At 36.5% G+C, this 24,279-nt stretch overlaps 1 protein-coding gene across 2 annotated transcripts in view; it reads left to right on the top strand.

The window, feature by feature from the left end:
- The window catches only part of NRG3 (neuregulin 3), a 419,575-nt gene that overhangs the window by 364,308 nt on the left and 30,988 nt on the right, over positions 1-24,279 (top strand). For both annotated transcript variants that reach the window (XM_065670778.1, XM_065670779.1), the window contains one exon: positions 22,958-23,060. In XM_065670778.1, coding sequence (XP_065526850.1) covers positions 22,958-23,060 — 103 coding nt within the window. The remainder of the gene's footprint in view (positions 1-22,957; positions 23,061-24,279) is intronic.

A 24,279-nucleotide genomic window follows, 5' to 3' on the forward strand; every position in this document is an offset into this window, starting at 1 on the left:
GGATGTCTTTTGATTTTTAGAGGACTTGGTAGAAGGGTTTGCAGTTGCTTAACAACAATACACACCTGCTTCTTGGGGTGCCTTTTTATGCCCCACCCAAGTTCTTCCCTGAGGCCAAGCGCACATATGCTCAGCAGCTTTCTGGCATCCCCCTGCCAAATGCAGCTCTTGCCACACATTTTCTGTGGTGTAAAAATGACTTTGGCAGCTGTGCTTTTGTTCCTCCACCTCCCTGAAGATGCAAAAGTGCTGTGCTCAGTAGCTGAGCTGCTCATCCACTTGCCAGACACACCAGGGTATGTTCAAATGTAACTCCAATGGTAGGTACAAGTGTGATTTTAATGGCCAAAATGGCGCTTATAGGTAGAGTTGCCTGCCTTTTTGTGAAACTGCTGATAGATACTTTTTGGCTCAGCATAACCCATCTCCATAGCTGCCTGATAGGGAATATGTACTGTGCTCCTTTATGACTGTATATCCCCCTCTATCTGCTTAGTTTGTCTCAGGTAGTATTATAAAGAAACAGTTGAAGCTGTATCCAAAAGGATACCTTTATATCCTTTATATGCATGAGGATACCTTTATAAGAGAAGCAAATTCCATTTATTTTACACAGTTTGCATTACACTTGGTGTTTTCAAGAACACCTGTTATTAATACAGTGAAGAAATAATGTTCTATTGTCCCAAATACTGTGTATGACTTGTCTGAGCCCTTCTTTTTGCTACTGCACCTTTCTGCACCTACTGCTAAATTGCAGCTTTTTAGGGAGGAGAAAAACACCCTCATCTGCTGGATTACTTCCCAGGATTGTTTGCTCAGCATGGAGCACAATGGATCTGAATTGTGAAACTCTAATCCCTCCTGTTGACCCGTGTCTGTTTCCCAAATCGATTAAGACAGAAGCTGATGTAGGCAGGAATGGCAAAGTTTAAAGCAGAGGGGAAAGTCCAGCACCTCTTCAAGAGAACAAGGAGAAACCAGTTCAGTATTGGTTAGGAGGCAATGTACTTGGCTGGAAGAGGCAGCAGTAATCCTGTGAAACACTGTGATTCTGTTCTTGTAGATGAAAATTATTTGTTTCCTGTTGTTTCCCTAAAAGCAAAGTCTAGGAATAAAGGCTCTCGTGGCAAAAGTGAAGCCAGGAGTTTTGCTGTAGAAAAAATTCAATGTATTACAGACAGTCTGCTTCTGAGTCAGAAAATCTGTGTTGTCTGGGGGAAAACATCAATAAATTGTGCCTTTATGTGAAAGATCAGGAGAGAAATGACAGTTGTTCTAGGGTGGACGGTGACCTATGGTATATTGAACTACTGCAAGCTTCTGCTTTTGCAAACATGAAAAAGGTTTTTTTTCTTACTGTTCTGTACAGGAGATAGGAACACCTGATTCAAAGTAGTTCATGGCTTTGTACATTACCATTTGTAAATGTACCATTGCTAATTTTCATATTGGGATTTAATTAATTTTGCATTTCATGTGATAGTGTTTATTGTGCATATTTTATGGGCAGTTATGGTATTGAAAACAGACTAATAATTTTTCATTGTTTAGTTTCTGTGATGTTGTGCATTCTTTTATTTAGATTTCCAGCTTCTTCAGGTAAAACTTATTGCTCCCTTATGCTACAGTATTAATACAACCTAAGTATATTGTCATTAAATAGACTTTATTAATGGATAATTATGCTGAACATCTACTAGAAGGCTACACAGGTTTTTAACATATAAGATTATTGTGTTATATAATTCAAAGCCATAAGAACAGTCCAGTTTGAAGGGGAAATGTAAACTTAATCCCTAGGGAAACATCTGCTTGATAAGCATGAGAAGAAAAGGCAGCAAAAGAAGCAATTATAGCAATCATTTTTCAGTTTTATTGTCTGAGTCAGGCGAGAAATGTTGCTAGTGAGCAACATTTAATTAAACTGTTATCAATTTAACTTTGGAGTATTTCGTAATCTAAACCTTGGCATTGTCTTTTTATTAGGAAGAGGCTTAAGTGACTATGAAATATAATGAAAAGCCATAGAGAGGGCTTGCACACAATGAAGCTGCTAATCCGTTGGAGACCTATGTGGGAAACTCATTTTTCAGTGATAGAGTAGAGCTTTGAATGTTGTCAGGACCTTTTATCTTCTAGTCAGCTTTCTCTGAACTTGAAGCCGTATCTGTGCAAAGCACATCCCAGCAAATATCTTACAAGCTTGAGGTGGAGAGACTAATTTATTGCTGCTTTTCCTCAAATGCTTTAGATCTTCATAACTGTTTGTTTTATGTATTGTAGTAGCCAGAATGAAAATCCAGGACATTAACGTTGCATGTCCCAGAGAGTTTATTGCACAAATTGTTAAGTGCTATTCAGACAAGGTAGTTTTGACACTACAAACATACAGATACATATTTTTGACAAACTAAAATCAAAGATCAGGACTGATCCAGTAATAGCAGGAGTGCAATGTTTTCCTCTCAGGTTTGTTATTTTTGCATAGGAATCTGTTCATCTGATTAACCACGAACCAGAACAGTACCTGCACTTTATATTTTATATCCTATAATTTATTCTTTTTATTTAGCACGGAAGAGTCTGAGCCATAACAAGGTGTCTGTGACAATACTTGGTGGCTTTGACATGTGAACTCAGGCTGCTTTTGTTTAGTCTTGCAAATAGTAAGGAGAACAGTTTGTGACAGAAAAAGTGAACCCCAGTAGCATCTAAGAGGATTGAATTATTTGAAAGGATATTTTTAAAAAGCCTGTTGGCAGAATTTGGAGTGTCTGTTGCTGAACATTGCTCCTTTGGTTTGAATCTTGCCATTCATAAGCACACACTATCAATGATCACTCTGGGGGCTACCATCTCAGTGTTGACTGAAAATGCCCATGCCAGGCATTTTAATACAGCTGTGAGTGAAAGCAGTATTTGTGTGTCCCCAGATTCATTTACTGGTGACTAATCATGTCATGCAAAATGTGTTACTGCCGTTCTGTATCTACACTGCTGTGCCTGCGCATCAGCACCAGTTAACAAAGAAGCACAATGTAAATTAGGCACTTAATTTAAACGAAAATGCAGCTGCATTCATTAGGCTCCTTGGAAAATCTCAACTACTTAGGCTAAATACTTTCACCAAGCTTTTTGTCTGGGGTTTGGTTTTTTGTTTTTGTTTGTGTTTGTGAGTTTTTTGGTTTGGTTTGGGTTTTGTTGGGTTTTTTTTTAAATAATTAAAAGTATTAATTCTGAAGCTTTGACTAAAGATTGACATCTGAATTTTTTGGGGGAGGAGAGGTAGGCTGTTTGGTTAACAATTTTTTTACTGAAAATCCAATATCCCAGCTGGGGACAATAACTTCTATGAATATATTTCTGGCTTTTTAGTTCTTACGACTGTTCCTTCTACTCTACAGAGCTTCAAATATTGTTATGATCTCTATCAAACACATTATTGTGGGAATTCATATAGATCCTGCTTGTCCAGGAGTACTGAAAAGTACTATAAACCAGAGAGTGCATGTTTTTCACTTACGGTTTAGCCTGAGTAATTTCCCTCTATCAGAGGTACTGACCTCTGCCGTTCAGTTGAAGAGTTGAAGGCTGTGACACTTTATAAATAGTTAGGTCTTTAGAAAAAAAAAACAAAACCAAACAGTGATTTGTGTTTAAAATATCTGAACTGGGTTGACTGGCTGCCACTGATCATGATGCCAGAATGATGGCTTAACTGAAACTGCATGTCTTACATACTGCTTGACAGAAATTCTCAGGATAAAGCTGTGCTCTCTAAATTATGAACTGAAATTTCTCTGCTCACAAACTGAGTTCCTCCTAACTGTATTCAGATAGAGTTAGCAGCATGGAGGTGGGAATGATTGGTAGGACACATGCCCTGGGGCCAGAGTGGGCTAGTGGCATTTATTCCTGTGAGGCTGTACAGAGGAATTCCTTGCATGCCATGAAAGTCTCTACCTGCATTAGAAGTAAATGAAGTCTTGCACTTGGCAGATACGGAAACTTATTACAGGAGCAGATGTTGAGACAGACTGTGAATTTTACTTCTGTGCCAAAGAAGACAGTAGATGGGAGAGAAGTGGGTATGTAGCAGGATGAATTCTTTCTAACTCATTTATTTGCTAGCCACAGGGGTTTCAATGGACACTGCTTCCTTTTCAGTACCCCAGAACACTGTGGCTGGGAATGTGGATTCCTATTCAAAGAATGGGGTTTCTGTGATTCTCAGTTTTCTAGAAGGGATCCTGACATATCTCTATGCTTTGTTTTTTTTTTTTTGGAAATAGTGTGTTTACCATGTTCCATCATGTACAGTACGAAATGTACATCTAATAGGAACTTACACAAATTGAAATCTACCTCAAATACTTGCAGTTCTAGAAAAATTGTGCAGCCAAGTGCTGGGAAAACAAAATAGGATTCTCACAACTGAAGCTAATTCATCTCTTCCTTTCACCAAATATTTAGAGAAAATTTTAGTTAATCAACCTGCTCTTCAAAAAATATTGAAAAGGTCATACAAATTAATATCCAATTTTGAAACAGCATTTGCATTAAAAAAATACAGGAAAGAGATGCACATCTTACCAGAATGGTGTGCAATAACAATTAAGTTAAAAATAATGAGGATATAAAAGTAATGCTTAATATATGTAAAGTACAATTTTCAGAAAATACATGAACTCAGTTTTTAATCTGTCTCTTCAATTAGTATACAGGTTCCTACTAGGGGTTCATTTTTTTTAAATTAACAGAAAGAAAAGCTATTCAATACAATCCAAGTAGTTTACCATGCATGCATTGCATGGTAAAGCAAGTAAATTGATTATCTGCATCTCTGAAAAACTTCACTTGCTCATTAGTGGTAATTACTGCTCATTAGTGAAAAAAGTTGTAATCGATGTGTTAATGTCACAGAAATAGCAACAAAACCTCATGTCCCTAGTGTAGCATTTGTCTAAGGTTCTCCTCCCTTAACAGGTCACTTAAATAGCACTATATTTTATTACCTGATAATACTTGCTACAATTTAAACTAGAAAATCATTTTCTTCATAACATCTCGTACATCATGTGCCCATAAATTTCTGAAATGTTTACTTCAGTGCTGTGTTTTTCTCTGGAGGTGATTTTTTTTTTTTTTTTTTTTTTTAACATGTAAGAGTATTCAGTGGTATTTTATAAAAAATGTCTAAGCACTGCTCACTCTGCACCAATCATATATAAAATATAGATATATATATAAATACTTAATGGTGGTATTTATAGTTTCCCATAGACTTGAAATGTTTCAGTAGAGAAAGTTTAACAGAGTACAGTTTGGCCGAGGAGGTAAAATTTATTTATTGGGTGTATTCAAATATGTTTTTTCCTCTTCCTTGTTGCAACTTCTGTGAGCTGCTAAATAGCAGAGCTATTGCTGACATTAGGCTGTTTGATTAACATAAAAAGGCTTTTGCCTCATTTCATATCTGAATATTTTTGAATATGCAAAAAAACTTTTATTTCATGCTGGTTTACAAAAAAAAAAAAAAGTTTGGTTGCATTGCTGAATGTATCTGTAATCTCTAATTTTATGGTAAGAAAAGAGTAGTTTGTGCCTGCTAGGAAGGAGTAAATGGTAGTGTTTCTTATATTTAAAGAGGTCTTATGAGATTGCAGAGTTCTTCAGTCACCAGATTTTTACTGGAATCATAATATAAACTGATTGGTTTAGGGTGGAAATTTTGATACGGAACAAAAACATACAGTAATCAAAGTTACTGATAATAGCAAATAAAGCAAATCCTAAACTAAAAATAAAAAAATAAAAAAATCCGGGCTATGTTGAATTCACAGGTCTTGCAAGGTTCTTGTGTCCTAAGATTTCTTTTATATCAAAATGATCATAGAATCACGGAACGGTTTGGGTTAGAAGGGACCTTAGAGATACATCTAGTTCCAACAGCCCTGCCATGGGCAAGGACACCTTCCACTAGTCCAGGTTGCTCAAAGCCCCGTCAAACCTGGCCTTGAACACTGGCAGGCATGGGGCAGCCACAACTTCTTCAGGCAACCTGTGCCAGGGACTCACCACCCTCATAAAGAAGATTTTTTTCCTAATTTCTAGTCTAAATCTCTCCTCTGTCAGCTCAGATCCATTCCCTCTTGTTCTATCCCTACATGCTCTTGTAAAAAGTCCCTCTTCTAGTAGGCCCCCTTTAGGTATCGGAATCCACCTTTGGTATTAGATCCACCTTTGCTGCAAACCAAGCAAAATATTTAATTGTATTCTTAACTAGGAAGCTAAATATATAATGATTCCTGGAAGCTTCAAGATTTAATTCTTATATTGGAAGTTATTGCAAGTGTTTTGTTGTTTTTTGGGGTGTTTTTTTTGGGGGGGGGAGGGGTTGTTTTTTTTTTTAAAAATCCAGTAGATTTATAAAATCCAATAGATAATTACATAGAAATCAGAGGTTTAGATTAAAGAGAAATTTGCAGGGATTCAACTACAAGATTGTTTTCTTTTTATGTTTCCCTTAAGAGCAGTGTCTTTATGGTCAAATAGGTAGAATTCTTGTTGTTCTACTTGAAGCAGAAAAAAAATCAGTTAATTCATTATAATTAGCTGATAAGATTCTAGCATCCTTTTTTTCTGTAGAAATACAAAGCAGATAAGGTTATGAGAAGTCCAGTGAGATATTTTGTAATTTTATCAGTAGGCAAAGGTTTTGAGCAGGAAGGCTGAAATAAGTGTAAAGTACTTCAATATAAAACGTTGTATTATTCCCAAGAGAATTGCATTGCTGCCTGGAGAGCAGTAGTCAATATTTAAACAAAGTGTCTTTTGACTTTGAGAAAGGTAGATGGGACATTTTAGTATAAGGAGACTTAGAAGACATTAAAGAGTCAGATATGGGTACCTACAAAATTGATGCTTGGCCTTTAAGGCTATTTATAACTTAGGAGAGAAGCAAGTATAATGCTAACCAAATAGGGTAAGATACATTAGGATACCATGTTGTACCAGTGCATGTCTTTAAAATCCATACATACATGAGCTGCTTAGGAAGTCTGTGTTTTGGAGTTTATTTAGAAGAAGAAAGTGGGTTTTTTCTGAAGAGAGATTTCTGTCATTGTCTTGTATTTTGTTTCTGCTAAATCCAAGAGGCTTTCCAGCTGGTGCTGCAATGGCACAAAGTATGGCAGAAAGGAAGAATTAAAAATTTAGACATTCAGTAAAATATTATTATTATTATTATTCCTTACTATAAGGTGGTAAAATGGTAAATGTCTTTGTTACTTTAAGATGCTCAAAGATTTTTGTTTAAGCAGATTTATCTTCCAACATATTGTTGTAAGAAAATATTGCATAAATTCACTGTTGATCTGACTGCTTTTTGAGTTCCTCGTACTTGAAGTATAAGCAATGTTATGGTGTAATTACAGTTTATTAAATATGAGGTGACAAGAAGTATCTCTTACTTCTTCTTTGTTTGTCAGGTGGCAACTTGTAAGGTAGTGATACTGATTCTGGTTTCACCTTCAATAGTGTCTATTCATATATTCCACAGAGTTCAAGAGCTACGTTTCAAACAATAATACTAGGCCAAAAATACTATGTGAAAAACTCTGCTAGATATTTATAGGAAACTTTGTTTGCTATTGAAATACAGTATATTTTCTGTCACAGAACATGTGATTTACCTGTGTGATATGTTTCACAGAAACATCCATGAGTAGGATGGAAAAGCCAACCCACACTTCAACTATCACAACTAAGAGAATGAAAATTTACTTCTAGAATAAAATATTTTGTGAGTTCACTGAACATACAGAAGAAGATTTGGAGTGAAATACTTTGTTCCACTATAAAAAAAATCAATGGCTTTTTGGACTATTGGCTTTTCTCAGGAAACATACTACTTGTTTTGATTGTACTAGGGTCAAGCTTTCATTGCGGGTACTAGCTTCAGTCACTTAAACTTGGTCACATCATTAGTTATGGAGTTATACTGCTAGAAAAGATTTAGTACAGGGGAGCAAGAGCACTTGAGAAAGACTTACAGATAGAGAGTCCTCTGTGTGTGTGTTTATGTAAAAAAAAAAAAAAATAATTCCAGTGGAAAAAAAAAAATGGTGTATAGCTCAGTATTCTGTAGCTTCAACCCTTCTTAAAGGGTTGTATGTAGGTATTATGTCATGTGCATGTTATTCAGCCTCTCTTTATTGATACCAACATGATTACTGAATTTACAAACATGCAAGCAGAAAATTCTGATCCATTTCAGCATTGTGAGAAGTGACTAGTGTGTGTGTGGGAAGCTCTGAGAAATCAAGTTTTCTCATTTTCTTCAAGTTCTTCCCCCCTGTCCTCATTCATTTCATCCCCATGCTAGCTAATTCCCTAAATTAGAGGAATGCTTACATGCATCTCGTAAGTAGTTATTTGAAAAATTTTGGTTTTGGGTTCTGGAAGTGTAATTTAAAAATTATAATTAAACCCAAATACAAACCAGAAAGCAAAATCAAAGATCCTGATATCTCCTTCTTTCTTTATCTCAGATGTTTCTGCTCCATCATTCATAGGAGAAGGCTTTATATCACTTGTACCTAGCCAGCCATTTCATAATAAAGACTCATTAGTAAGATTTTAATTTTCTTCGGCTGTTGAGGAAGCTTTAGGAAAATCCTGGCATGTGTATGTAGTTGCAACACATAGACCCCAAGAACTTAGACAAAATACTTAAGATAGCAATAGGAATCAGCAGAACTTAGAGGCTTTCAACACATCCTGATTTTCAGCTGGACTGGGAGGAGGATTTTGCTGTTCCCTTTCCCTTCTCAGACACTGGAACAGTTTTCTGATAGTGGGCTAATACTAAGCTAGAAAAAGTTGAAGGCTGGGCTTTGATCCAGAGTAAATTTTGACCTTTACATCTGAAGAGCTTTTTGCATATCCTTGTGATATTGGGTGTTAGTTATAGTTTTGGAAAATAATTTTGCAGAAAAGTTCTTTCAGACGCTTCAGCAATATTCGTTTTCTGCTTCTGGGTTGTGGTTCTTCTCTGACTAACAGTGAAAAGATGACAGCCTTCATTGCAGTTTTAGTTTTTATTTGAAGAATAAATCTGAAGAGCTCTTTGGGAAAAAAAAAAAAAAAAGCAAACCAAAATAAAAACAAAAGACAAAAAAAAAACCCAACCATGTCTTTCTCCACCATTTGAAATATTGAAAAATCAGTGAATAGCTTCTTTCTGTCCTGTTTGCAGACTTTTATGAAGGAAGTAGGACAGTTACGTGTAATTATACTACTAAAATAATTGCTGTTACTTTTTACGATTATTTGGCCTTGGTTACGATGAATAGGTCTTGGTTATTATAGGTAGTTTTAACGAGTTAAAACAATTATGTTACACACAATATGTAGCGAGTTATTAAAAAAAATCTGTTTCAAGTAGGAGGGAAGTTTCCTACTGATTTAGTATACTATTTCCTCAGTACTTGCAGTGAATCTTTGACAGAATTTTTACATTATTTTTACAAATGTAAAATAATATGTAAACAGCTGTTATGTAATAGTTTTATTTATAAAATACAGGAGTAATATTTTGATTATTTGAAGGAGATTGTTTACATTTTCCTGGGTTTGAAAGGGGTTCACTTACATAATTATTGTTACAGAAAAGCAACTTATTTAATAAACTTTATAGTAGGAGATCTTGATTAACTGGAAGTCCTGGTTAGTGTATAAGGTGATTTGCATTTTGCCTTTTAATTTAGGGAACCACCAGAAGGAAAATTTGGCTTCCAAAGTATTTTGTACTTGAACTGGATAAAGCTAAGAGTGATTGTGCAGACTGAATTTTGTAAGTGATTATTAAAATCACTAAACTTCAAATACTGGATTATTTCTAGATTGCTGATAGACTAGAAGTTACTAGTCTTTATGAAAAAATGTGATAAACTGAAAAGTAAAATACAAAGGTAGTGCAAGTACAAGAGATGTCCCTAAATTATTTCCCATTCACTGGCTTCTACTTGTGGATTCACTGAAGCAAAGATATACGTGACACAATCACTTACTGAAGTTCAACATCTTATAATTGACCTCAGTGACACAATGAATTTGAAGACATCCACAGCATTTGATGGAGATGTCAGTTACGATTCTTTCTATAAATTCAAGTAGCATAGGTCAAAAATCACCTCAGTGTTATGGTACTCTGCATGACATAGTTTGGCTCATAAAGTTATGGGAATTCAGGCTGATTTTAGAATACTTACAATATAATATTTTTTTTTGTCAAAAGGTTAAAAAAACCAAAAGCAACAAACAAAAAAACAACAAAAAAAAAAAAAAACACACACACAAAAAAAAATAGCAAAATAAATTGGAGAAATTACTCAGTATATAATTTTATTATGAGATGGCTAACAGTAAAACAAGAAGCAGGAAACATGTGAGCATAAATATGCAATATATTCAGGGAGCATCCTGGTCAGTATTTCTAAGACCTTTCAAAATATCTTGTCAGAGGATTTGTAGGGAAAATACCTGTTTTCTTCAAATATTGCAGCTGCTTCTGTGAAAATGTTCTTAATGAGCTGAAATCCAGCATTACTAATAGAAGCATGACCAATGAATGCTTTGGTTAACTGGGACACGTAGCTGGTAGTTGATTCTCTTATCTGTGTCTTCTAAGGTCTGATTCTGCATTATTGAAATGTTTGATGTTCTATGTGCCAGTTAAGTATACCTGGAAATGGATTTTTGGTTCAATAAGAACCATTTGAGACAAAATATAAGAGGAAAGTTCATATCTAAATCACAGGTCATGCACCTTCTGGGTTTACCCCAGTATGACTCCTATGTTTTCAGTGAAATTTTCTTGCATGTGGCAAAGTAGACCAGAATCAGTCACACTGTTCATGGCTATTTTTGCTCTACTCTGCACAAGATTTCCAGCAGGTGGATTTCCCAGATAAACCCATCCAAAACACTGCTCAAGTTTTCAAGTACAAAATTAGTCTAAGCAAGGTGGAAGTACCCGGAAAGTTTAATAAAAGCTGCAAATGAGAAGAGTTGAGGGTTGAGGAATGTCAGTCTAGCAAGTACTTGAACCTAGTTCTGAGCTATTAATATAACATAAACATACATATTTGTAATGTAAAAAAAAAACCCGACTGTTTTAGAGGAAAAGACATCTAAAATGAGATTTTATGTCTCCTTTAGCAACTGATAATGCTGTTAAGTCCTTACCTTTATAATAAAAATCATTTAACTAATTTCTCTTAGTTCATAACTGCCATTTTTGAATACCAGCTCTGCATTCTCTGACAATATTGTGAAAATTGAAATTGATGATTGCAATGCATTCACAACTTGATGAATTGTATGTTTTGAGGTTGTTTCTTAGAGTAGGCATAGGATGTATACCATTAAGATAATGAGTAAAGAAGGGTCATCTGAAGGAATCTCCTCTCTAGTCCTGCTTAGAGAAGCAAAACAGATAGGATCTGTCAAAGAGGATGTATGAAGAGCAGCGTGGAAAAGCAGTGCATTTTCCTTGGCTTTAGCAACATGTGACAGTAAAGGAAAAGTTTGAAGACCGTTAAGAGATTTTACCTAGCTGCCTTCATGATAATATTGCAAACTGGATTTTATCTGACTTAATGACATAACTATTTAAAGCTGCTAGGAAACATGAAGACATATCATTTTAAAACATAACTTTAGATGTAGGGGAGAGACCAATACCTTGGAGACATAAGCAGCAGATCAGCCAGCAGGGAAGCCTTTTTGTATGGGATTTCTGTTGCAATCATAAAGACATCTCCATGAACTTGCGCGCTTTTTCTCCAGTGCTGGGATCATAAACAGCACTGTCTTCTGCAGGCTATATTTTTGTGTTCTTACACCTTTTGCTTTCATGCCATGGCAACACAGCAGCTGTTCCCTCCTACCTCCTGTCTGCCTGCCCTCAATCACTCAGTGCTATCCAAGCTCCTCAAAATATGTCTTGCCCAGGCAGAAAACTGGGTCACAGGCAGGCCAAAGTAGGCCAAGTTACTGCATGTTGTTGTCTGGATCATTCTGTTCAGCTTCTCCAAATCCGTTTATTCTTTCCATTTGTCCTCGGTTCAGCAGTAGCAGTCATTTTTCTCCTTCTTAGTAGCTGGTGCAGTGCTGTGGTTTTGACTTTCAGCCTGGGAACAGCACTGATAACACCAATATTTTTAGTTGTTGCTAAGTCATGTTTACTCTGACCAAGGACTTTGTGAGTCTCATGCTCTGCCAGGGAGGAGGGGAAGCTGGGAGGAAGCAGAGACAGGACACCTGACCTAAACAAGCCAAAGAGGTATTCCATACCACAGCACATCATGCCCAGGATGTAGAACTGGGGGCAGTTACCCGGAAGGGCTAGGTCACTGCTTGGTCGGGCTGGGTATCAGTCGGCGGGTGGTGAGCGGTTGTATTCTCTTCCCTTGTCATTTCTCTTATCATTATTATTACTGGTGACGTAAAACCGTGATGCCATTAAACCCTACTCAGTGCTGTGATGTTTCAGCCATGTTTGTTCAAGGCTCAGCACCCATTTGACCGTATAGTCATATCCTGTCCATCATGACAGCCACAGAAAATAATGTGAATATTTTTAAAAGTTGTGAAGCTGAAGGTACAGAAAGGGCTGTCGTATAAAGCATGAGTCAGAAAATGCTTTGCCGTGACTGCTTGGCAAAGTGAGCTTTATAGCAAAATGTGATGAACCAGAGGTAGTGCTTACTTCTGGCATAGTATTTCCATTTCCAATTTTTAGATAAAAATCTTGGCCAGAGATGTTATAAAGCACATGAAAAGCTGCCCTGTGCTGCCAGCATCACTGTTGTGTGTGACAGCTTCTGGCTTGTAACACCCACCCAGGCACTCTGTGTAGAGATGTTTATTACTGGTACCATCAGTCAGGCTTCACTTGAAAACGTTTAACATTGGTCTCATACGTCCGTTAGCTTGCCACAGAGTGACTGTGTAAAGCTTCTCCCTTTCATGCACTCGTAAAATAATTCAGGTTTGGAAGGACATCAGGAGCTCCGTAGTCAACCAGCTGGTTGTCAAAAACCTCCTTGGATGGACACTGCATGGACTCGCTGACCTACCACCCAGCTTTCCTCATGGGAAGAAGTTTATCCTCATATCCAGTCAGGAACTCTCTTGTTTCAAATACTGTCAGTTTTGTTTTGTCCTCCTGCCATGCACCACTGGCTCTGTCTTCTCAGGGTCAGAGAGAATCTGATTTTATTTTTTCTTTAAGTCACTTTTAACTTTAAACTCATTACATGTGTCAGTCTGAAAATACTTCTGCCGTAGCTGAGTTTAATTTCTCGTTCTTCTATAGATTGTAAGAGGTTATGTTGCACTGCATGGTTTTGGATAGCCACGCATCTTTTCGAAGTGGCAAGTTTATGGCATTTTTTCTGACATTTTGTGTGCTTCACTCTTGAAGAAAATCATCATATGTAAGGGATTTCAAAATTTAAAAATCTTTTAGTAAAGAACATATTTGTGTTTAAGTATATGCTCTACCTTTAAGCATGTGTTTCCATCCCTCTGAGCTACAATTTGCATGAGTTTTAAAACGTACCTAAATATGTTAATACCTAGAGATTGGACTGTATCTTGATTTTGTATGTATGAGTCAGGAGGCCAGGAAGAGGAGTTACAATAATAAGTAAAACTGTATTCTCAACTACTTTAAGATCTTTCCTTTAATTAGGAACACAGTTACGATGTATTACTGATGTCATGCAATATGTCAGTTGCTAAAGATTTTAATCCCCTTCTTCAGTCCTTCCGAAGCAAATGATGTGATAAGGCTCGCACTTTGGAAGTCCCAGCAGTCGGATGCTGGTACAAGTTGGCACTCGAGCAACTTGGTTTTGGCAGCTTGCTGGCTACCTGCAGCCACTGCCAAGTACATGAAGCAGATCCCTCAGTGTGGGTGAGAGCAGGGAATGCTCTGCTAGACATTTTGTGGGCTGAGGGTTTTATTGTGTCTTAACACTGCTGCTCACATTAGTAAGCTTAGAGCATTTGCCATTGCTCAGTGTGAACAACTGGATGCATTATCCCGCATGTTGGCAAAAAGCTTCTGGAGGATTAAAGGAAGAGTATAGCTGCTTACAGTCACCATATTTACTTTTTTCTCTCTGCCAGAAGAGTCTGGTTTTCTCTCTGATAATTTATCCAGTCCAGATTAGAGTGTTGGAGTCATTATAGTGAGCAAACATGTACTTGCCGTGATGGGGACCTGACTGACAATATTTTGTGACAAGGTAAGGGGGATGTCAGTGCACCTGTAGAGGTGAGGGACAGAAAGCAGCAAGCCAGATCTCTGTCTCCCAGTTTCCACTGGCTCATGGAGTGGGTGAACAGCAGAACAAGTAATGGGTGCACAAGTATATAGTCCCTTAACCCTCTCTGTATCTGAGAGCTTTGAGTGGGGATGGCTTCAATGTGAGCACAGATTGACACAATGCTCTGTGAACAAGGACACTTTTCTGACTTGGGCAGTCTCTGCCCTTGTCATCACAGCCATCCCTTGTCACTGGCTTGTGAGTAGAAACCAGGTCAAGGAGTTGGGGCTTGGAACAAAGAGCAATGCATAAATACATAGTTTTATGCCTGCAGAGTCTGTTCAGAAACTGTCATACTTCCGTAACAACAGTGTCCCTTGTCACATCTTTCTGCAGCTGACTAAGGCCTTGAGTCGTGGTTTAAGCCCAGCTGGTAACTCAGAAGCACGCACTGCTTCCCACCTACCCTCTCCACGTGAAATGGGGTGGAGAATCAAAAAAATGTAAACCCCACGGGCTGAGATAAGAACAGTTTAATAAGTATAATATAAAACTAGTAATAATAAGGGAAATAACAAGGGGAGAGAGTATAAAACTGAAAGGAGAAAAGCCCAATAAACACCAGTGATGCACAACACAATTGCTTACCAGCCACTGACTGATACCCAGCCCAACACGAGCAGCAGTCTGTCCCTTCCAGTTAACTTCCCCCCGTTTATATACTGTGCGTGATGTGCTGTGGTACAGAATACCCCGTTGGTTAGTTTGGGTCAGGTGTCCTGTCTCTGCTTCCTCCCTTCCTCTCTGCTTCCTCCTCGGCTTCATGCGTCCCTCCTCACCAGCAGAGTGAGAGACTGAAAAGCCCTTGATCAGGATAAGCACTACTTAGCAACAACTAAAACATTGGTGTGTTATCAGCATTGTTCTCATAGTGAAGCCAAAACAGAGCACTGCACCGGTTCCTAGGAGGGAAAAAGAAATTACTGTTACAGCTGAAACCAGGACACCTTGTAATTATCCTCTGTGCCCTCATCCTCCAGAGCCTTCCCAGGTAGAACACTGAATTTCCATTTTGGTGTATGAAGAAGAAAAGCAGAAAATAATTCAGGTTATTCATTATAATTTTCCGTGGTTCTTCTGTCACTGCTCACACCATATTTTTGTTAAAAAAAAAAAAAAATCTATAAAACCACCCTAGTTTAAAAAAAAAGCGGTCAAAACAGAAATGGCACTTAATTGTAATACTGCTTGACTTAATGTGAGCTCCTGGCAGTGTAGCCATGTCCTGGGTTTAGCAGTAGCAGTCATTTTTTCTCCTTAGTAGCTGGTGCAGTGCTGTGGCTTTGACTTTCAGCCTGGGAACAGCGCTGATAACACCAATATTTTTAGTTGTTGCTAAGTCATGTTTAGTCTGACCAAAGACTTTCTGAGTCTCATGCTCTGCCAGGGAGGAGGGGAAGCTGGGAGGAAGCAGAGACAGGACACCTGACCCAAACTAGCCAAAGAGGTATTCCATACCACAGCATGTCATGCCCAGGATGTAGAACTGGGGGCAGTTACCTGGAAGGGTTAGATTACTGCTTGGCTGGGCTGAGTTATCGGTCGGCTGGTGGTGAGCGGTTGTATTCTCTTCCCTTGTTATTTCCCTTATCACTATTATCATTGGTGGTAGCAATAGTGATTTGTGTTATAGATTAATTATTGGGCTGTTTCTTATCTCAACCCGTGGGATTTACATTCTTTTGATTCTCCACCCCATCCCTCCGGGAGCTTGGGGGAGGAAGGGGGGGAGTGAGCAAGTGGGCTGCATGGCAGCTGGGCTTAAGCCACGACAAGCTATCAACAATAACTATCAAATACACTTTGGCAACTCTGATGTTAGCTTGAGATTTGAGTGGAATGTTCAATACTAGCAAGTAAGCAAGATATCAAATATGTAAGCCTAACCTTTGGGAAAAATTTCTGTGACAGGGCTTTGTTGATAACAGCAGTGCAAGTTCTGAGATCAAATAAAGTATCAGCTGAAAAATCATGACTTTCTTATATTAGATGTTAGCCATGCTTAGGATCTTTGCCCTCATTAGCTAAGGAATTACTCAGGCAGAATGAAAGAATGCTGTTGCTTTATAAAGCCGTAATATTTTTATTTAATAAACCTCTCAGAAACTGTATTTATGGACTTACATTTAAAATAAAGTGCAATTATTATTTCTCTGATCCAACACCTTCTGCACTTCATTGTCTTTGGATTAGTCCCTATATATATGCATATATCCCAAGTAATATTGATACATGCAGGAGGCTTGTGTCTGAATGTCCTTCCCTCTGCTTCCTTCACTTACCAGCACAAAGTATGACTGGACTAGGGCCTCAGGAGAGCTGAAAAGCTCAGCTGAGCATAGACTTCACAGAAATAAAAGGACATATTAGAAGAAGAATGAATGCTGAATGGAAGTTTCACTGTGGAAGATTTTTCATGCTGATGGTAGGGAGAAAAAAGATGACAGCAAAAACATTTTTAAAGTGCAGAACTGTGTTTAGTTATAAAATCTACAATAAAAAATAAGAAAAAGAAAGGAGATAACAAAATCAGAGAGGGAAGATGAAGAGACGTGCCACGAAGCAGCCAGAAATTAAAGGTGAGTCATTTTGAAGCAGGATAGTATACCACTTTTACCCCACTTAAGATTCTCATATAGAATTGTGTAGCTTATACACTCTGTCAGAGAGAGAGAGAAAGAGAATAATACTTTCTGTGGGAAATCTATAGTATGAAAGGTCTCTAGGACCTGGCAAATAACTGATATCCTGTAAGCATGTACATGGAAACACAACAACTGAAAAAAAAAAAAAAACAAAACAAAAACCAAAAACAACAAAATAATTCGCTAAATCCTTCTGGAAAGAATGTTACGTAATTTTAAAAAATCACTTTTTTAATATTTTCCAGTCTTTGTGCTTTTGTTATGTACGTTTTGGAGCTTTCTGAACACCTGTGAATGTCTAGAAGCTTTTTTCTGTACAGTAGAGAAAATGTTGCACGTTTCTTTGTTCGATAGAAGACCAGCATGTGACATGCAGACTTCATAATATATTACAGTTTTAGGGATTTTATTACCTAAATTTCAAATTATTTCAAAACCATTATATGAGAACGGTCAATAGTGCTGTCAACACAAAGGTAGCTGGAACTGTATGGACTATCTCCTTGGTTGGTGTTTGGCTGTGAAATTTAAATAACAGAAACTAACTAAATTATCAGCATCTTGCATGAACTCCTTGCCTGCTGACTTGGTATGATCCTGTCTCCGAGAGTGGTCTTATGGTGAAAGACCTTGTTTATGGGGTTGAATTTGCATCTCTTGGACCCACAGTAGATGCTGGAGTTACTTGGAGCTATGATTCTCAGTAAGCAGAACTGACAGTAAGCCGTGTAAGACTTGATGGTAGATCATGAAGTTTTATTTAGTAGCTAAGAGGTTTTAATACCTAAAGCACAAGTGGGTTTAGCTGTTATTTCAGTAGCTATTATTTTAGTTGTTAGTTCAGTATAAGGCACTAGCAAGCAGAACAGTGGTACTATAAAGAGGTTTTCCTCCCCCTAGACTTGCAGAGACTTAGGTAATGAATTTTGCTGATGACTGATGTTATCCATCTTAGAAATAGAATGAAAATAGATAAAAGTTTGTAATAGAATTGGATTGTGTTAAATTGTCAATGAACATAAACTCCCAACCAAATTTTTTCTTAAAAATGAAAAATCTACCCCTTATCCCTAGCTGTCTCTGGAGCTATTTGAAGCCTAAGATTTAATAAATATGTTGCACTGAATGTACTTAACAAAGGCTTTGCAAGTTTGTTAGATTTGAGTTCTGGTTGTAGCTGACACAATTCCAAAGTTCCCTGAAGACAAAAGGAAATGATTGTTTCTTAGGAAACCAAAGTTAAAATTAATTTACCTTCAGAATTACAGTCTTGCTATTTAAAAGTAGTTATCAGATTTTCACTTCATAACAAGTAGCACTTGCTAAGAATATTGCCACGTTCCCTCCTGTTGTAACCATAGACAATATTAGAGATTCTTGTGTAAAGTTAGTCTCTCTTATTCTGTTTGGTTTTTTTTTGTTTGTTCTGGGGTGTTTTTTTTTTTTTTTTAGATAACTCTCTACTGTTAGGCTCATTTTATTTTGTGGATTTTTTAAGAATGGGTTTGATGGAAATAATTTTTAAGGAGATATTGGTTCCTTAAGTTTGGATTGGGATTTCACCTTTCACTCACCAACCTAAAATAGCTGGTTGAGAGTTAGAGGACATACCTTTGCATCCCATTTCATGATGAGTCTATAACATTATCCTTAATTCATTGCTTCATTTCTAATATTCCAGTGCTAATGCAACATTAATATTGTAGAATCAAATGCTCAAAATAGGTCAGCCAAACAGGTTGAACATTCATCCTTTCCTTTTCTGCCTTCTGTGTATGCAGAAAATGATCTCACTACTGTTAAATACCAATAGTCATACAATGTATCATGTCATGCAATTATAATGTACAGTGAGCTTCATATATTTCATTTTGCTCTCATTAAGGTCCTTCTACTGTGGATATTCCAAAAGTAGAAGAACATGTATTTTTTTAATCTTTGTTACAATCAGAATCATTGAACAGTTCTTCTCAAGAGAGAAACACTATCGCTATGATATGCTTTATGAACTTTTGCCAGCAGAATTCAGCTTGCTCTGATTCCAGTCTGAAATGTGAATGTCTACAATTAACTTTGACTCTGCCCTTTCTGTAAACAATAGCAGATACAAAATTCCCCTCCTAATTTGTAAACCTTAGTGTTTTGAAGCCCTTTTAAAAGAGAAATTCTACCCAGAGAGACAAAAGTTGAAGGAAGTAAACTTAGTGTCTAATAAAGGTAGGTGAGAATTAGAATAAAACATGGTATTTTATATGAAGTAATGCATATGCTCTTGTTGGAACAGAATTATCTGTGGCAGATTTATCTATTTCATGTATTTGCATAGAGTTCATTCCTTTAGAGGTTAATATGTTTATATTAAATTTTATCATGTTAATCACTGAAATGGAATAGGTAATGTTACCCAGAACAGAACAAGGGTCTTGACTTACTCTAAGTCAAAGAAGGAATTTGTGAACTCTGACTAATAGCATTTCAACTGTTAAATTATTCTGCCTTAGCACAAGCTGCAACATATGGCAGTGAATCTGTACAGTAGGTTTTTGCAAGTGAAAGAACAGAGAAAATTCTTGGGACAGTTGGAAGTCTGATGCTGAGGCAATGGCAGATTTTGTGGAACATGTAGGCTTTTCTTATTCTCTTCATGAAATAAATTTAGAATGCCATATATAGTTCAGCACTTGTCACACATAAATCTAAGTATATTGAGAAATATGCTTTAATTTCTCTTGTGCCTTTTAACTTACGAGTAATCTTGATGTTGCGTATGGGGTTTCCATGTAATCCTCTTCTCTTATATATGGGACTTTGAGGATGCAGGAGACCACATACGTACAGCAGACAGATGATGTCTTTAAAAAGTACATTTTTAAGAAGCAAGAGAATAAAAAAATCCCAATCCTAGTAGCTAGAATATGGCATGTACTTCTTTTCAGTTACAGATAGATGAAATTTGACTGTGATACGAGTGCTGGAAGAAACTTTGCTTCCATGGGTCACCAGTACTCATTTTGTGTTTCATAATGGTATCAGATGTGTGAGAGAAGCTCAGAAAAAGGAACACTTAAGACACGAGAAGTTTATATTCAGTGAGGTGACATAACAGAGTTAAAGGGAAGAGACAATTTTGTAGCAGGAATGAAAATAATAATTAATAGTGTATATAAAAAAGTGGGCTAGACACGTAGCAGAGTCAGCATGAGACTAGAGAGAGTCTCAGCTGTGCTGTATGTGTTTAGAGCAATAGTGAGGTTAAATCAAGGCAACAATGAGGAGACCTTCAAAGTTTGCAAAGGGAAACAGATTACATTTCTATCAGTAAAAAGTTGGGGTCTTGAGGTTTTGGGTTTGTTTGGTTTAAAAAAAAAAAACAAACAAAAAAAACTGTGGAAGATTAAAGAGTAGAAAAAAAAATGCTTGAATTGATATGTTAGGATGTTGAAGACTTAAAATAGTGGAGTCCAACACATAAAGATTTAAAGAATATATATATAAAGAAAAAACAAAGGTGTCTAAGAAATAGAGTAAATTTAGTAAGTGGTACTTTAAATAGGCACTACACAAAATAAAGAAAAAAGAAAGAAAGTATTGATCAGTATGGGTTGAAAGCTAGTGACAGGGATTAATCTGACTACACAAAAGACTTAAATCTTCACATAGTTATTTGAGCAAGATAATATTGTCCAGTCTCCGAATTGCTTTTATCTTGGTAAGACATATTCTAAAGCATCTTAACGGGACAGTGATAGCTATTCAAGACTGACAAAAGACCATAGCTGCATTAAACTCGCTATTTCACAAAAAATAGCAAAAGCAAAAAGAATAAAAAAATATTTAATGAGGACCTAGGTTGACAGAAAAGCAAAATTAAGCCTTCTTCCACACACTAATTAAATCAGTTTCATTAATAAATATGTTTTTTAACTATATGCAGGTTTTGAGTGAAATGTCAGTTTCTTAGTATGTCAGTTATTTTAGTATGTTGTAGTTGTGGTCTCGGGCCTTAGGTACTGGAATTGATATTCAAGCAGAGTTTGCTTGAATTAGTTGATTTTCAATTAGTTAATTGAATTGAATCAGATTAACAGTTGCTGCACTGAACAATTCTTCAACTGTCTGCTTCGTATTTGCATAAATTCTTCAACTGTGATCCACCTCAACATAAAAATTCAAAATTTTTAAGATGAGTCCTTTGTGTACTGCAGTGTGAATAACTGTTTAGACAGCCTATTGAAAACAAACAAACAAAAAATAAATTAAAACCCGAAATATTTATTTCATCGCTAATGAGGGTTTATTGTCTAGATCCAAATTTTCTGGAATAAGTTTTACTGCAGTGTTGTCATGATTTCATATTGAATTGCAACCTTTCCAACCTTCCTTTTATTTATTTTTTTTTCACTTTCTAAGACTACATTTTAAAAATACAGCTTTTAGAATTTCAAATTTTAATAAGGGAAAAAGCAGGAGCTGAAGACATTTTGCAGCTTAGAAATGGCTTCTGAATCACTGTGATGTTCTTCGAGTGAGGAAGTAATTAAGAAATAAAGATTTGGTACTTGTAATTTTATTTGAAATAGCTTGTGAAAAGGGACTGGGACTTTCACTAGAGATAAATGACTGTATTTAAAGTGCCAGATGTTTAGTAATAGCACTATGATATTCATCCTTGAGAAATTAATAATCGGTACTGATTAGGATACTGTACATAGTCTTCAGTCATTATTACACCAGATAGTATTTGACTGAAGTTCCATTTAGGTGCGGATTTTTTTAATATTTGCCTAGATTCACCTTGATATTGTCAAACAGTATTTTCTTCTTATGTACCTGGGACTTATGAACCCGGAACTTGGAATTACTATCACCTACTTGACCTGGGTGTCTGGTATTCATACTATTGTGGGGGTCTCTGCTGAAGATCTCCAACCAAAAGAGAAAATGTAGGTTTGTCAGTGTGCACTGTTTATACTGTGCTTTGATAATCCTACATGTTGGTTTTCTATCTAAAATATATGAATAAAAAAACTGGTTAGTATGCTGCATGTTTGGAAAACTGATCTTAAAAAATAACAATCTGTTTAGCATGTTAATACATAGACCTAGAGGACTAGTTGAAATAATAAAACCAAAATATTACACTTAAGGAGCTGTTAGTGAATTTGGTGTGTGAAGATCCAGTATCAGTTGTCTGCTATTATGAATGCATGTTTTCTCTTGTTTTCTTAGCTTTTTTAATTTTTTAACTTTCATTCCGTTCCTGTTTTAAAGTTAATTAGAAGATTATGAGATTCGTTAAGGAAATTTCTTTTTAAAAATTGACTCCCATGAAAGCAATATTTGGTACCTTGTAACTATGTAGTCATTGGGTTCCATCCAAGATTGAATTAATTTTTTACTGTTGCATGTTGTACTTAAGCTTCAAGTACAAGCGATGACAAGCAGTAATTGTAATCACCATTCAATTAAAAAAAAAGTAAATTGGGGTGGCTAAAAAAGAACTGAGTATTGTGGGACCTTGTGAGAGCTCTGATGGGTCTTGCCTTAAGACAAAAAAACTTCACAGTTGTAGGGCTCTTTATCCTATTGACAGTAGAATCTTTCTAAAAAAGCTGAAAATGAGCATGTAAGGCAGAGAAAATATTAAACTATCCTGATTGTTATTATTACATGTTTCTCAGTGTGTATTGGAACATTTTCTAAAACTCTCCTAGGAGGCCACAACTCTATGAACCTTATCTAAATGAGAGGTTCAGAGAAGCATCCATTCTGTTGAGGAACTGGCCAACAGAGACCTCCAAATACCTCATATCTGTCCATCATTAGTGAAACATAATGTGCTGAAATCCACTTTTCACAGGTATTGTTTTCTGATGCTTTCATAATTCTCAATTTTGCTGTTCACAGAGAGCGAAGAAGTGTACCAGCGCCAGGTGCTGTCTATTTCCTGTATCGTCTTTGGCATAGTCGTAGTGGGCATGCTTTGTGCAGCGTTCTACTTCAAAACAAAGTAAGAGCCTTCGTCTAGCGTGTTTGTTATTGAGCTTCTGTCCTTTTTACGGCTTAGAATTCTTCAGTTTGTCCCCTACTTTTGAGGATGTTGCTATCTCTGGACAGGCTAGAATATTTCCACACAGCTGTCCTATGTAACTCAAAAAAAAAACAAAAGTAAACAGGAATAATATGTGGTTTGTTTCTTTTTTCTGCTATCTGGAAAGAATTGTGTCCTTTCCAGTTCTTTTTCTGACAACAAGAATTTTGTGTCTTTTGCTATCACTGCAATAATCACTTTCCTCTTTTGAAAAATGAAAGTTTAAAAGTATCATCTTTTTGCATTTTTTATCTGTGAATGTACCTTTTATTTCTGTATGCTGATAAAGGTAGTTAGAAATGCAGAGACAAGTTCTCTGCAGATACCTCTAATCTGTAGCTACAGATAGATGTAAACTGCTGATGTAATCAGTATGTGTAATGTACAAGCACATTCAACTATCCAAGTATAGTGGAATCATGTGTACTAAACTATTTTAAAGTAAACCGCTTTCCACTGTATTGTTTATCTTCCCAACTGAACATTATTTTATAATATTTATTGTTATGTGTGTAGTTTGAGTTTCAAAAACCTCACAGCAATTACATAACATGCATGTCAATGCCACTCTCTCTATAAATATGTTCTGTATGGTTGTCATCCTTCATTCTTGTTCCAGTTGGAGCTAATGAGAAAAGACATATCAATATGAATAGTACCTGCATGAGGTTAGTCATGGTGGATGAGCGTCAAAAATGTGGAGGTTTGCACTGTTTAAAAGCTTGGATGCTTATCTGAATTCCCCCTTTTTATAATTTATTTTAATGAGTAGGGACTCTGATGAGGACTACTTTTTATTAGAAAAACAAAAAAAAGAGTACATATCTATCTAAAGGTCTACATTTACATTAAAAAATTAAAAATAAATGTTGGAAAAGTCACCAGGGCTTTTTTTTCCCTCCTTTTTCTTCCCCTCAGACTTCAGGGGTAGTTTGTGCATGACTTGAGTGAAGATTTGGGTCAGTTCATGTTTCATTTCCTGTCTGCTCTAGTATTTTGAGGGACTGTGTTTAATTGCTCTTTGGACCTTGAATATGACAGTGACACTAGCTAGGAGGATGCTGTGGCAGCACAGTTCCTCTCTGCAAACTTCTTTGATGTAGTATAAATGATAAGGGAGCTGGAGAGGGACTCTTCA

The sequence above is a fragment of the Lathamus discolor genome, chromosome 3, assembly GCF_037157495.1.
Source record: "Lathamus discolor isolate bLatDis1 chromosome 3, bLatDis1.hap1, whole genome shotgun sequence".
In the NCBI taxonomy this organism is placed as follows: Eukaryota; Metazoa; Chordata; class Aves; order Psittaciformes; family Psittacidae; genus Lathamus; species Lathamus discolor.